The sequence below is a fragment of the Phocoena phocoena genome, chromosome 19 (genome assembly GCF_963924675.1).
Source record: "Phocoena phocoena chromosome 19, mPhoPho1.1, whole genome shotgun sequence".
Classification (NCBI taxonomy): Eukaryota; Metazoa; Chordata; class Mammalia; order Artiodactyla; family Phocoenidae; genus Phocoena; species Phocoena phocoena.
The window spans coordinates 14,696,650-14,709,789 of NC_089237.1; the positions used below are offsets into that span (position 1 = coordinate 14,696,650).

Consider the following 13,140-nt stretch of genomic DNA (forward strand, 5'->3'; position numbering starts at 1 on the left):
GAATTCCAGTAGTTTTCAAATTGGCATTAATGATCCAAAGCATCTGTAATAGACAGCCATGGAATGAATAAGATGGAACCAAAAGGCAGTTTTATATATAGGAAGGACAAAAGCATTCTTCATTATTAGGGCCAGTACTACTTATTTCTCGTCTGTCAGATTTAAGAATTGTTCATCAAATTAGGCAAAGAAGAATAGAGAAAGGAATTAATCTATTGTGTTCAGTTGATTTAAATCCAAGATTCTTTTCAAAACTTTTCCATAGAAATGTAGCTTAACTGTACTGCATGATTCACTTTTTGTAGTTGTCTTTTTGTCTGTCTATCTAATGGCTGATAGTTAATTTTTTGTGGCTTGGAAGAAATACTAATTCTCTTTGGGGTTTTCCTCTTTAGCGGTGGGTCTCGGAAAAGTTCATTGTTGAGGGCTTAAGAGATTTGGAACTATTTGGAGGTAAGTACAGTATGGCATTTAGCCATCACTTCAGGATAAATATCGCTGCCTTTTTGTTGATTAAATCAATTTATAGAAATTAGCAATTTATATTTGTTTGGCTACAGCTGTTATATTTACTTGGCTCCTTTTTGAATCCATGCTTTCCCCAAAATTTGAGGACTAATCTGGCAGTTGTCCTTGGCCTGTCTTGATTGTTAGAAAGCCAGTATTTACTTAAAAGCACACGTGTTTCTTCTAAGTATTTGTCTATGAAACACATATTCTTAAAGGAAAAAAAGTAGGTGTTTAAAAGTCTCTAGCCTTGAAGATTTAAAAAATAAAAGTATAGTCAGGACAAAGGTAGCAGCGATATAAAAGTTATGGTTTTTCTGATCAATCTAGTTGACTCATCTTTTCATGAGACTTAGAGACTAGAGAAAAAAAAATCTGTCAGGACAAAAATACTAACTTCCTATTGTAAAATCTAAATGTTGATTCAGAAGTAAAGTAGGTTTGCGATTTTGAGGTTTAACAAATTCAGGCACTCCCCTTTGGCTATTTTCCAACTGAGCTGTTTTGGGAACTGTGATCTTGACTTAAGGCAAGGAAAATTCTTTTTCTATAAAAATAATAGTAGTAAAGCCCCTTTCTTTTTATCTGTACACCATGATACTCTCTTCAGCTCCTATAGCTAAAGAAATGGGTTATCAGATAGAGTATGTTGGTTAACTGATCCAAACTACCTCGAGAGGCTTGAGTAATTGAAAACTCAAACTTGCTAGTTACTAGGTAGCACCTATTAATTTATTTTCCCTACTGCCACTCAAAGAACTTCTGGAGTTGAATTATTCATAAACTTTGTCAAAGGGTTTTAGAGAAGACAAATAAGAGTTTAGAAAAATGATGAGTTATTTTTGTTTTGGTTATAAAGAATAAAAGTAATCTGCACAGTAAAGGAAAGGCTAGTGAAACAAAAATACTATGTTCTGGTGCTATTCTCATTTTTTTCCCCATCATTAATGGCAATACAGTGGTTTAAAAGTAAACATTGGCATTGATGGAAATTGAGTTGGAAGTCCAGTTTACATTAATTAGCTTAAAATATTCCAGTTATGTGAATTAGATGAATGGATTTTGGTTTCAGTGTCTTGAGTGTAGGATCTCTGGATGTCTTTTGATAATTCCCTAGTCTCTGATCTGAGGAGGATGAAGAGATTGTTCTGTATATTGTTTACAGCTTCATGAAGTGTATGTTACCAAGCTGATGCAGCTTGGAATTTGCCTTCTGCTCTAAGAAGCCTTGCTTTGATTTCCTTTTACCTGTTCACCTGGCTTATCTTTGACTTGTAAGAAGCCCCTCTTAAGCAGCCGCTCCTGCCATTTATATACCAGAAAACTGATGTCCATGGCACACACACAAAAATCTTATTTTGATAAATTGAGGCTAATTTACTCTGCACCCAATATCTAGCAATATAATTTAAGATATTTGGAGATGTGTAATCATTCCAATACTTTACAGTTAAAATCTTTACTTTGATCACTTTTCAGAATAGAGAAAATAAAAAGCACAGATACAGAATTTGTCTTCTTTTGGAGCAGAAAGTCATTTAAGTTGTCCTTTGCTTTATTCATGTTCATCAGGAGTAGCAGAGAGCCAAAAAGCCCTTGCTTTATTTTCATTTAGAATAGAATGTATCTGACTGGAGAATCAAACTGGGTAATGGTCCCACAAACACATGTGACTGTATTAAAACTTTTTTGTCTTTTTTTTTGGCAAACCTGTTTTCTAGTCCCTGCACTCCCTGGGAAATAGCCAACCATGCATATAATTTTATAATGAATTTTTTGTTCACAGTATAAGACTCTGAAACTAGCCTATTGAAAGTAACATTGTGTGCTGATGGAAAGTAATTGCATGACCAGAACTATAGCAGTTGAGTTGTACTCAGTAAAGAATACCCATAGAATAAGAGCCTTGCCAAGTTTTGAAGAGCCATAAATTCATGTTTAAAACTCCATCTATCTGCAGCATTTTTACTGTGGATCTCTGGGTGTGTGTGTGTGTGTGTGTGTGTGTGTGTGTGTGTGTGTGTTTATATGTAGCACTGCAGGCACTTTTTGCTGTAATGATTCTTAAGTGGTTTCCATTAGTAAATGTAGTCCTAAGTGCAGTAATTGCTGTTCTGAATGTGGGTGTGTCTTCTTCCAAAACCCAAAATGCCAACACTCAATCTCTCCACTCCAGAGCAGCCTCCGGGTGACACTCGGAGAAAAGTAAGTGATTTTCCAGGCTCTAGTACTGTGGCTTGTTGCATGGAGGTGACTTGTGGAATGTTATATGTTTTTTTGGTTGGCTTATCATTTTATGTTTCTGCTCATCTGTCACTGAGTTTTATACATGGTATAATTCTTCTACTTGTGGGGACTTAGGTTTCACCCTAGAGAGATTCTGATGTGTACTTTGAAAACTGAAAAACTCTCAGGCACTTTTTCTGTCTCCTCCCCTTTGTAGCCTTACCAGTCACCAGCCACCACCTCCAAAAACTAAAAGGGACAGTTTCAACACTCTAACATGTGGTTATCTTTCAGTGGCTAGTAGTACTAAATTTCCCATCCTTAGTCTATTAATAATAGATTTCAGTCCACAGAGATAATATAGATCTCTGTGTAGATTATAAGGCAGGACGTCAAATCTAGTTTAAAAACAAAACCCCATGTTTTAAAGTACAAAACAGAAAATGTATTTTTTTTGGCAGAAGTTTCAAGACTCTTGCCCTGCTTCTTACTCTTCTAGTTTATTTTACCAGTGGAAATAACAGCAGCGTGCCAAGCTGCTTTTTTTTTAAATTTATTTATTTGTTTATTTATTTATTTATTTTTGGCTGCCTTGGGTCTTCGTTGCTGCGCGCGGGCTTTCTCTAGTTGGGGCAAGCGGTGGCTTCTCTTGTTGCAGAGCATGGGTTCTAGGGCGCGTGGGCTTCAGTAGTTGCGACACGCGGGCTCAGTAGTTGTGGCTTGCAGGCTCTAGAGCGCATGCTCAGTAGTTGTGGCTCACGGGCTTCGTTGCTCCACAGCATGTGGGATCTTCCCTGACCAGGGCTCGAACCCGTGTCCCCTGAATTGACAGGCAGATTCTTAACCACTACGCCCCACCAGGGAAGTCCCCAAGCTCCTTTTGATACTGTGAATCAGTGTCTTATACAGAGAGGATAAGAGCCCTTTTCTCCATAGACGTCTTCCTCTTTTCAGATAACAGACCTTTGTGCCTTTTGCAGGCAGCTCCAAGGTGAGTGAAGGGTGATGCTGCTGACTAGGAATTTCTTTCTGAGTAAAGCCTGGCTGCGCTTCACTAGCCAAGAGCACTTCACTATCAGATCCCAATATTTTCCAGTCAGGAGACCAAAAACGTGCCCTATAGGATCAGTTGGGTATTGTTCCAGAGTACAGCGCCAATTATATACAGTTCTTATATTTTCACAGCGGCTGACGTTATACCAAAAGTTATCCTGTGTGAAACCTTTGGGAGGTTGAATGTGCTTATTTGTTGGACATTTCATACATATTGTGTTTGTGGGCTTTATTGCATTTTGTCTTTAAACAAGAAAGTTATCATTTTATGGTCATTTCTGGATAGCAGTAGCTTATGTATTTTTCAGATGCTTCAAAATGAACAAAGTGCTTTTCATGGTGGGGGAAACTAAGAAAAGACTTTGATAGAATTCGTTTCTTTCTCTAGGCAATTTGAGATTATACATTATACTAATAAAACCGTGCTATGCTATGTTTAACGAGAATGGGCTAAATATCTCCTTTTCATCTGGATTTTGACCTTTTCTAAATCGGAAGCAGTATAATGGACTAACCTGCCTTTCTTGTGGTAAAATCAGACCAAATCTCTTCCTTTCAAAATAGTTCCTTTGTTTGTTTGTTTTCCTAAATAAAGGTCGCCTTCTGTCTGAGTTCAGACTATAGAACATCCACAAAGTAGAAAGCATCCATTTTAGGGTCATTTCCGGGGAGTTGGGGACAGAATGGTAGAGGGGTCACAGCAGCCACCAGACGAGTTCATTTCATGCGATTCTGGATTTGCCCAATGAACTCATCTTCCCAATTACCTAAAGAATTTCATTTTCTAAACCTAACACTTTGAAGTAGTTTTCCATAGTCAACAAAGACAGTAGAAATATTGTCAAGTTACGAACTAATCATATCAGTAGTTTAATGAATCATTTCTCACCTAGGCTCAACAAAAGTGTGGCTTTAGTATGTAGCCTGGTAGGTAGTATGTCTTACGTGCACTCCTGGCAAGGAAAAGGGAGATAGGTAATTTGAAGAAAAAAGTATCCTATATGTAGTTTATCCAAAGGGAGTTATTTAAAGTGCCTATAAAAGAATTTTTTTAAATCTCAGGTCTCAGCTGTCCCTCATAGTCTTTTTTTTTTTTTCAAATTAGAGAAACAAGGAGTTTGCCTACAGATCAGAGGAGAGACCTTCAAATACAAAGTCATTCTAGGTTTGTTCTCATTGGGGCCATATTGTTACCTGCTAAAAAATGCAGTACTTTCTCACATGCAGGTGTCAGATTCTGATCTGTGAAGTTCCCCTGGTGACAGGGAAGCTAGGGAATGTGTTGTAGGAGGGCTGGCATTTGCAGTATAAGTCAGCATGTGGAATTGTCTCCAGTGGAACCGACTGGTACGTTTGCTCTCCTCTCCAGCCCATGGGAATAAGAAGGTCATGGGCAGAAAACCTCCTGAGTTCAAACGTTGCTTAAATGATTACTTTTTAACTAGATGCCGGCACTGTTGTAGGCCTTGGGGAATACATCAGTGAAGAAGACAGACAGGCCCTGCCCCGACAGAGCTTGCATTCTAGTAGAGAAGACAGGCAGTAGACAAAATAAACTGCAGTGACCCCTATGAAGAAAATCAAGCAAGATGACATAATAAAGTGACTGGGAGCTACTTTACTCGGCGGGACAGAGCCTTCAATGAATAGGTGACATTTGAGACCTCAAGGACGAGGAGAAGCAGCGATGAGAAAGTGGTGGGGCAGGAGTGTCCCAAACGGAGGGACAGCTGGTGCAAGTTTGCTAAGACTGCTGGTTCGTGGGGGTCAGGTGCAGTGGGTCAGGGCAGCCCCGTGTGGGGTGAAGTCGTGGAAGTAGGCAGCGGCCGGGTCGTGTGGATCCTCACAGGCCAGAGTAGGGGGTGTTGGGTCTGAAAGCGAGCCCCTGAGTTTTGTGTTAACCGGTGACACTGATTTTATTGCGGGCAGGTTGATACTTGAGAAAACAGAAGAGCAGAGCAAGAGTCTGTGCAGCGGGTTAGAGGTATGAGGTGAAGCTGAGACTCTCCAAAGTCAGCCTAGCCGGCGGCGAAGTTCTCAACAGCTGGGGAGTCGCCGTTTCGGAGCTCTTGGTTTAGGCTTTTTGCTCAAATTGTTACCGAGTCCAAGCTTGCTCCGCTCGCCGCACACCAGGTCAATAAATTGGGAGACGAGGTGTTGAGGCCAGGGATACGACTTTATTCGGAAAGCCGGCAGACGGAAAAGATGGCGGACTAGCGTCTCCAAAAAAACCATCTTATCGGAGTTTGGATGCCAGTTTCTTTTATAGAACACAGCAGGGAGGAGATGAGGAAGTAAAGTCAAAAGGCCATAGGTTTTGCAAATATCACCTTGAATGGCCAGCCTCGGGGAGAGGATGTGTTCATTTCTTCTTTCTCTCAGCCATCCACAGGTGGACGGGGTCAGGATGCTTCCCTGAACAAAGGCACTTTGGTTTAATAAAATTCAGGCAGAGGGGCAGGGTTCCCCGAGGCAGGCCATTGTGTATAGACAGTATCCTTTAGTGAACAAAAGCAATGGAAGCAAAGGTTAAAGTAAAACAGATCCAACATGGAGTCAGATTTGGTTCTTCCCTGTTACAAAATCTGTACTCCATTTTGCTCCTTGATTGTCTGTATCCCCCTCACCTGGGTGAGGCACTGGCGTGGCACCAGTATCTTGTTTTGAAGACAAGATAGTTTCAAGAAGCTACAGTGGCTATTAACTCATCCTAGAATCTGTTTTCAGAGCATTTGGAAACACAGAAACCTGTAAAAAACAAAATCAAACCAACTTTAACTATCCATCAAACCCTATTTAGGAGTCTCTGTTTTCTCCATTTTCTCTGTTCCATCTTCTTTGCTGAACAGGAGAGTGACCAAAAAGTAGACAGCAAAAGAGAGAGGGGAAGAATAGAGTTCATATTTATTGAATACCTGTGATACACCAAGTAGTGCTAAGCTCTTTACATATTTTATCTCATTTCATAGTCACAACAACCCTATGAAGTGGGGATTGTTCCACTGATGAGATGATGAAGATCTCAGGACTTAGAGGGACCTGCCCAGGGTCACAGAGCAAGTGATAGACTGAGTTCAAGTTCTGCCTATCCCTGGCCCCTAAGCCTCGAGTCTTCACATTATACCATACGTTTTACTTAAAATAGCCTTTCCCAAATCATCTTCCCCCAAATTTAACAGATGTTAGGCACAAAAGACTTCTCTGGACAGGTATCTTTGGGAAATGTTAGGTTAAACGAAGTTATACTTTGTCAAATTACAGAACTTCTCAAAGCCCTTAATATGGGAGTACCCCTTGTGGTTGTCCATGAGAAAGAGAGTGCTGCATTTTGTAACTTAATTGGACGTGTAAACTTTTTTCATGCGTTAACAGGCAGGATCCGTGTTCCATGGGGCCTCCTTTGGGGAAATCCTGCATTAAAACAACTAGGTAGAAAAGTGGACAAGAGACAGAAATAGGCATTTTCACTCTGGAGAAAACCCACGTAGCCAATAAATGCATGAAAAGATGCTCAACTTCATTAGCACTCGGAAATGTAAATCAGACCCACAATGAGACTGACAAAAATGAAGTCTGAATATACCAAGTGTTGGGGAAAAGATGGATCAACAAGAACATACATGTATCGCTGGCAGGAATGTAAATTGATATAACCATTGTGGAAAACCGTTTGGCATTTTTTTCTAAAGTCGAATGTTCATATACTCTGTGACCTCCAGTTCCACTCTTAGGTGTAAGCTTCAGCGTAACTCCTGCATATATGTGTCAAGAAACACACTCAAGTGTGTTTTTAGTAGCACAGTTCATAATAGCAGAATGAAAAGTAACCGCAAAAGCCCAGCAGCATTGGAAGGACAAATTGAGGTATGTTCACCAGGTGAGTATTATACAATGTGGCTGAATACAACAATATAGGCGAATCTTAGAAATATAAAGCTGGTTACATGAGAACTGTGATTTGCTAACAGGGCTCAATTCTGCTTGACTGGGTTCCTCTTAATGGTAAGCGGTGCTGGAGGTAAAACCCCATTTGGTTTCTTTCGTCATTGGCAGCATCAACTGTTTTGAAACCAGATGTGTTTCAAACATCAGGCACCCCCCCGCCCACCCCGAGGTGATAGCAGCACGTCAGAATATTCTCGACTCCAGCACTTTTTGTGCTGAGCCTAGAGCCTTCGTGTATTCAAAGACCTTTTCCTGATCAGAGGGCAGGTTTAGGAACGCAGCATGTGACATGTGAGCTGGCCTAAGGCTCTTTGTTTCAGTTAGACATACATCTCAAGAAAGAGGATCCAAAAGAAAGAAAAATACTCAGAGTCCCTAAGTCATACAAATAAATTTAGGTTTGGAAGAAGGAAACTGAACCTGTTAAACTGAAGGAAGAGCCATTGGCCTGCCGTGTATTTTGCTGGGCACTTTTCCATCTGGACCTCACATGTGACACCCACATCCTAAATGGCTGGGATCCAGCTTCATTTGCAGCCTGAGTGCACAGGGACGAGGGAGCAGGTCACTTTTGCTGCCTGGGATGATGGCTGAGACCTGACAGCTCTGTTCCCTGCCTGCAGCCCAGTGTGTTAGCTGTTTTCTGGCTTCACTTGGAAATGTCAGGGAATGATTGGTCTGGCCTCTTGGTTTGCTGACAAGGGGGCCTCTTATGGCCACATTTTGCCTATAGCAAGATTCAGCGTTTGATCTTTGGGATTTTTTTAGTCAGGACCTTAAAAATAGGACCCTAGGGACTTACCTGGTGGCGCAGTGGTTAAGAATCCGCCTGCCAATGCAGGGTACACGGGTTCGAGCCCTGGTCCAGCAAGATTCCACATGCTGTGGAGCAACTAAGCCCATGCGCCACAACTTCTGAGCCCGCGTGCCACAACTACTGAAGCCTATGAGCCTAGAGCCCATGCTCTGCAACAAGAGAAGCCGCTGCAATGAGAAGCCCGCGCACCACAAGGAAGAGTAGCCCCTGTCCGACACAACTAGAGAAAGCCCGCGCACAGCAACAAATACCCAACGCAGCCAAAAAAAAAAAAAAAGGACCCTAATGCAGCAGGAAATTCAAGAGAAACCCCACCTCTCCATTCCCCTTCTCTTTTCTAAATGTGCCTTTCTCCAGACATCCTTTCCCAAGTAAGAATTTCATAGTTTTTAGCAAATGAGCCAGCTGTTGGGAAGGACAAGCAAACCAACGGTTGACTAGAACTGGCCCTTGTCCCCACCCCCGCTCGTAGGTAGCGCTCACGCTTGCTCTGATATTAGTGCCAGCGACTGCATTGAACAGCTGGTGCTTTACTTTATATTTCTCATCAAGTAGGGCTGGAACTGTTTCTTTGCTCCAGGGTCAGAATTTGTATGTTTGTTGACATGCCAGTCTCCTTGTGGGTCTGAATTACCATCTCCCCACTCTCATCCCGTCCCTAAGTTCCTCTCACTAACCTGTTTTTCTTTTTCTTTAGACCAATGAGGCGAGCGCAGAGTCGATAGCATCCTTTTCTAAACAGGAGATCATGAGTAGCTTTCTGCCGGAGGGAGGGTGTTATGAGCTGCTCACCGTTATAGGTAACGTCCAGGACTGTCATGCTCCAGGGGATCATGGCAGCCGTGTCTCGGCATCCTCAGGTGAATGTGTGCCAGAAGCTGTCAGCCAGTTGGCGGGATTCGTGGAGACAAAACTGGCTTTTGTGGTTCTCCTATGGTTTTCTTCTTCCAAGTGTAGGGGAAGAGATCATGTTTCCAGGAGAGAAGCTCTTTTCAATTTTTTCTTTTGGGCTGTACACTTCTGGTGTCCTGGGCCATAGTCAGTTAGAATAGTTGGCTGAGAAGGAACTGATGGAAGAAAAATCAAGAAATAACAGAAATGAAAGTTTTAACTTGAGTTTTCTTTTAAAATCAAGTCTCTTTAAGGAAGATGAAAACCTGTGTTGCTCTCGTCCCTGTTTATGGCATTTCCCTTTTCTTTTAGGCAAAGGATTTGAGGACCTGATGACAGTGAACCTAGCAAGGTACAAACCAGCGGGAGAGTATGTGACAGTACGAAGGATTAACCTAGAAGCTTGTTCCAATGAGATGGTGACGTTCTTGCAGGTAATCGGACGTGAATGTGACACTTGGAGGGAGGGCTCTTAGTTCCAGCAGTAACCACAAGGCATCTTTACATCTGTCTTCTGAAACAGCTGGCGGGAAACGAAGGTAGACCAAGCCAAGAAGTTACAGAAGCTCTTGGTGAAGAATCTTGGGCATTTGGCCTTAAGGGTTCTATAACACTGCTCAGCCCAATTTATATTCCCCTCTTCTTCACCAAATCCTCCTGTGACTCACTTATTCACGTATTTATTATTCAGAGAGGCTAAGTAACTCGCCCCTGGTCGCTCACACTAGTAAGTGGCAGAGGCAGGCTTCACACCCAGACAATCTCTTTCCATGCGGGGCAGCTCGCCTGGCCACGGGCGACCGTCTTCCGACTCTTAGTGTCCCGTTTGCCTGAGGTTCCTTTCTTCTGGAGAAGCAAGTAGCTGCCCTCTTGTTAAACTGGGAGACACTGTAGGTCTAGCAAGTGCCTGGGGATGGAGGCTTGCCCTGGGAACTCCCTAGATTTAGGGCCTGGCTCAGTGTAGTTTCAGTACAGTTGGCTGCAGCCCCTCCCCCTTCTTCAATTACAATGTTTTTCTGAACTCACGCTTATCTGACAGTGCTCCAGTACCAGTTCATGTGTTCAGAGTCGTTTTGGGGTCTGAGGATGGAACAGAATGTCAGGCCCAGCTCAGTTATTTGGGAAAAAGCATATCTGAGTTTGTTCTAGAGCATATTTGAGCTTTGTGATTCTTGGCTTTATCCCGCACAGCCGTGGACAGGTAGAAGGTGCTACCTATTTGACCTTGGCTCATTTCCCAGAGGCCAGGACCCTGGAGTTGCTGTAGTTCTTTTGTCCAATTTTTTTTTTCACATCTTTTGTCCAAATTTATTTTAAAATTCCATCGGTCTTACGCTTTTCATAGCTGCTTCTGAGGAAGGGAGCTCTCAGCCTGAGGTCGCTGGAGAAATCTATTCTAATGTTTAGTAGTTGTTGTTTGTTCTTTAATGCTTTCTTTCCGTGTTTCTATTGCTAACAACATTTTCCTTTATAATAGGAAAACACTTTTTTGTTTTATCTTATTTTTTTAATTTTAAAATTTTATTGGGTCTTTGTTGCTGCGTGCTGGCTTTCTCTAGTTGCAGGAGTGGGGCTACTCTTCGTTGCGGTGCGCGGGCTCCTCATTGTGGTTTCTTGTCTTGTTGTGGAGCATGGGCTCTAGGCGCGCGGGCTTCAGTAGTTGTGGTTCGCGGGCTCTAGAGCGCAGGCTCAGTAGTTGTGGCGCGTGGGCTTAGTTGCTCCACGGCGTGTGGGGTCTTCCCAGACCAAGGATCGAAGCAGTGTCCCCTGCATTGGCAGGCAGAGTCTTAACCACTGCACCACCAGGGAAGTCCTTGTTTTCTTATCTTAAAGAGGAGTTCTGTGCCTGGGCCCTTGAAGTTGAGCTAAGCTTATAACTTCCTAAGTCTGCAGTAGGCGGTTTGTTTTCATGGCCCCCGAGGTGGTGCACTGTGACCCTCTGCTGTGGTGTTAGCAGTTTCCCTGTTGGTAGGGAATGGTTTCTCGAGGTGCTTTAGGATTGGCTGGCAGAGCCCAAGTTAGGCAGAAGCTGGCGAAGGAGGGCTGGCTTCCCTGCTGAGATGGCAGAGCCTGGTTCCTCTCATACTGGTGGCACCTGCTTGGGCTGCTCCCAGGATTCTGAGCAGGGCACGCAGGGAGGCCTAGGTCCCCCTATTATTCATGCTGCCACCTTCATGTTGAGCGTCCTCCTCGGGGCCCCTTGGTTCTGACTGCAGCTCACCATTGCTTTCAGGGGGAGCTCCATGTCTCTAAGCTCTTCAGCCATCCCAATATCCTGCCATATCGAGCCACCTTTATCGCAGACAACGAGCTGTGGGTTGTCACATCATTCATGGCATACGGTGAGTGGGAAAGGGGTCCTGGCAGGGATGGGTTCTAAGAACTCTGCTGTCAGCTTGCTCACGTGCTGTCACCCTCTGCTCCGTCCCCACGATCCTCTTCCTCAGGCTCTGCAAAGGACCTCATCTGCACACACTTCACGGACGGCATGAATGAGCTGACGATTGCTTACATACTGCAGGGGGCGCTCAAGGCCCTGGACTACATCCACCACATGGGATACGTGCACAGGTGCTTTCTTGGGCCTGTTAACCCTTTATAAGAGTGGTATCTGGGCCCACGAGCCCTCGAGTAAAGGTTGACTGAAGCTAGTGAAGCCAGAGTTTAAAGCAAGGGTCGAATCCTGCCCTTGCCTCTGCTGGGAGGGCAGAGCATTTACCCTGTCAGCGCTAAAGCTACTGACTTTCTCTTTACCGAGCAGCTTGGTCCCGAGTATGAGGGGAACACCTGACGTGGGCCTCTGCACCCCACCTTCTCCTTCCTTGGAGCACCCATACTGGGGTGTGCCCTGGAGTCAGCCCTATGCTGGGAGGCTCGGCAGAAGACAGACTGCTCTGTAGATGGTGTCCAGAAAAGCGGCTCGTGGTAGGGGAGATAATAAAACTAGGACCCCTACCTAACTCCACATACAAAGGAGCACTTCAGAGAGATTAAAGGCCTACATGGAAACGATAGACTTAGATAGAAGGAAACGTGAGGAAATATTTTCGTGACCTGAGGCATAACTTCTAAATGTTTTACATGCACAAAACAAGGCAAAAAATGGATGGAACTGATAATATCAAGATTAAAACTTCCTCTCCAATACAGGACACCAGGAACAAAGTTAAGAAAGGAGTTACAGCGTGGAAGGTGTTAGTTTTGTCTAAAACACACAGGAGATTAGTAACAAGGAAATTTTGTGAATCACTAAAAGGATAGCAAAGCAATAGAAAGATGAGCAAAGGATGTGGAGTTTATAAAAGAAAACAGACACTCAAATCTAGCAAGGATCAGAAAATCAAGTTAAAACAGGAGGATGTCACCTTATACCCGTGGGACTGGCTGTAATTCAGAGGCTGGGTGAGGACCAGTGTGGTGAAGAGGTGGGTCTCCCGTCCGGATACTGGAAGGTGGCCCAACACAGCCAGTCGGGGTCACTTAGAACCAGGACCATCAGTGCTGCCTCTGGGTGCATACCCCAGAGAAACCCTCCCACAGGCCCATCAGGGGACATGTATGTGGACATCTTTGTTCATATTTGTGGTGATGAGGGGCAGCACGAGTGTCCTTCCTGGAAGAATGGATTAGTAAGCGTTAGACCCCACCCCAGAGTGCAGGTGGCATTTAGAACCAACAATTAGGTGTATACAGTTGGCAAC

At 43.6% G+C, this 13,140-nt stretch overlaps 1 protein-coding gene across 5 annotated transcripts in view; it reads left to right on the top strand.

The window, feature by feature from the left end:
• The window catches only part of STRADA (STE20 related adaptor alpha), a 29,223-nt gene that overhangs the window by 10,697 nt on the left and 5,386 nt on the right, over positions 1–13,140 (top strand). For 3 of the 5 annotated variants that reach the window (XM_065896405.1, XM_065896406.1, XM_065896409.1), the window contains exons 2-7: positions 396–453; positions 2,684–2,712; positions 9,246–9,348; positions 9,752–9,873; positions 11,673–11,781; positions 11,887–12,010. In XM_065896405.1, the coding sequence (XP_065752477.1) occupies positions 396–453; positions 2,684–2,712; positions 9,246–9,348; positions 9,752–9,873; positions 11,673–11,781; positions 11,887–12,010 (545 nt within the window). The remainder of the gene's footprint in view (positions 1–395; positions 454–2,683; positions 2,713–9,245; positions 9,349–9,751; positions 9,874–11,672; positions 11,782–11,886; positions 12,011–13,140) is intronic. The other 2 variants (XM_065896408.1, XM_065896407.1) reach the window with 1 other exon arrangement.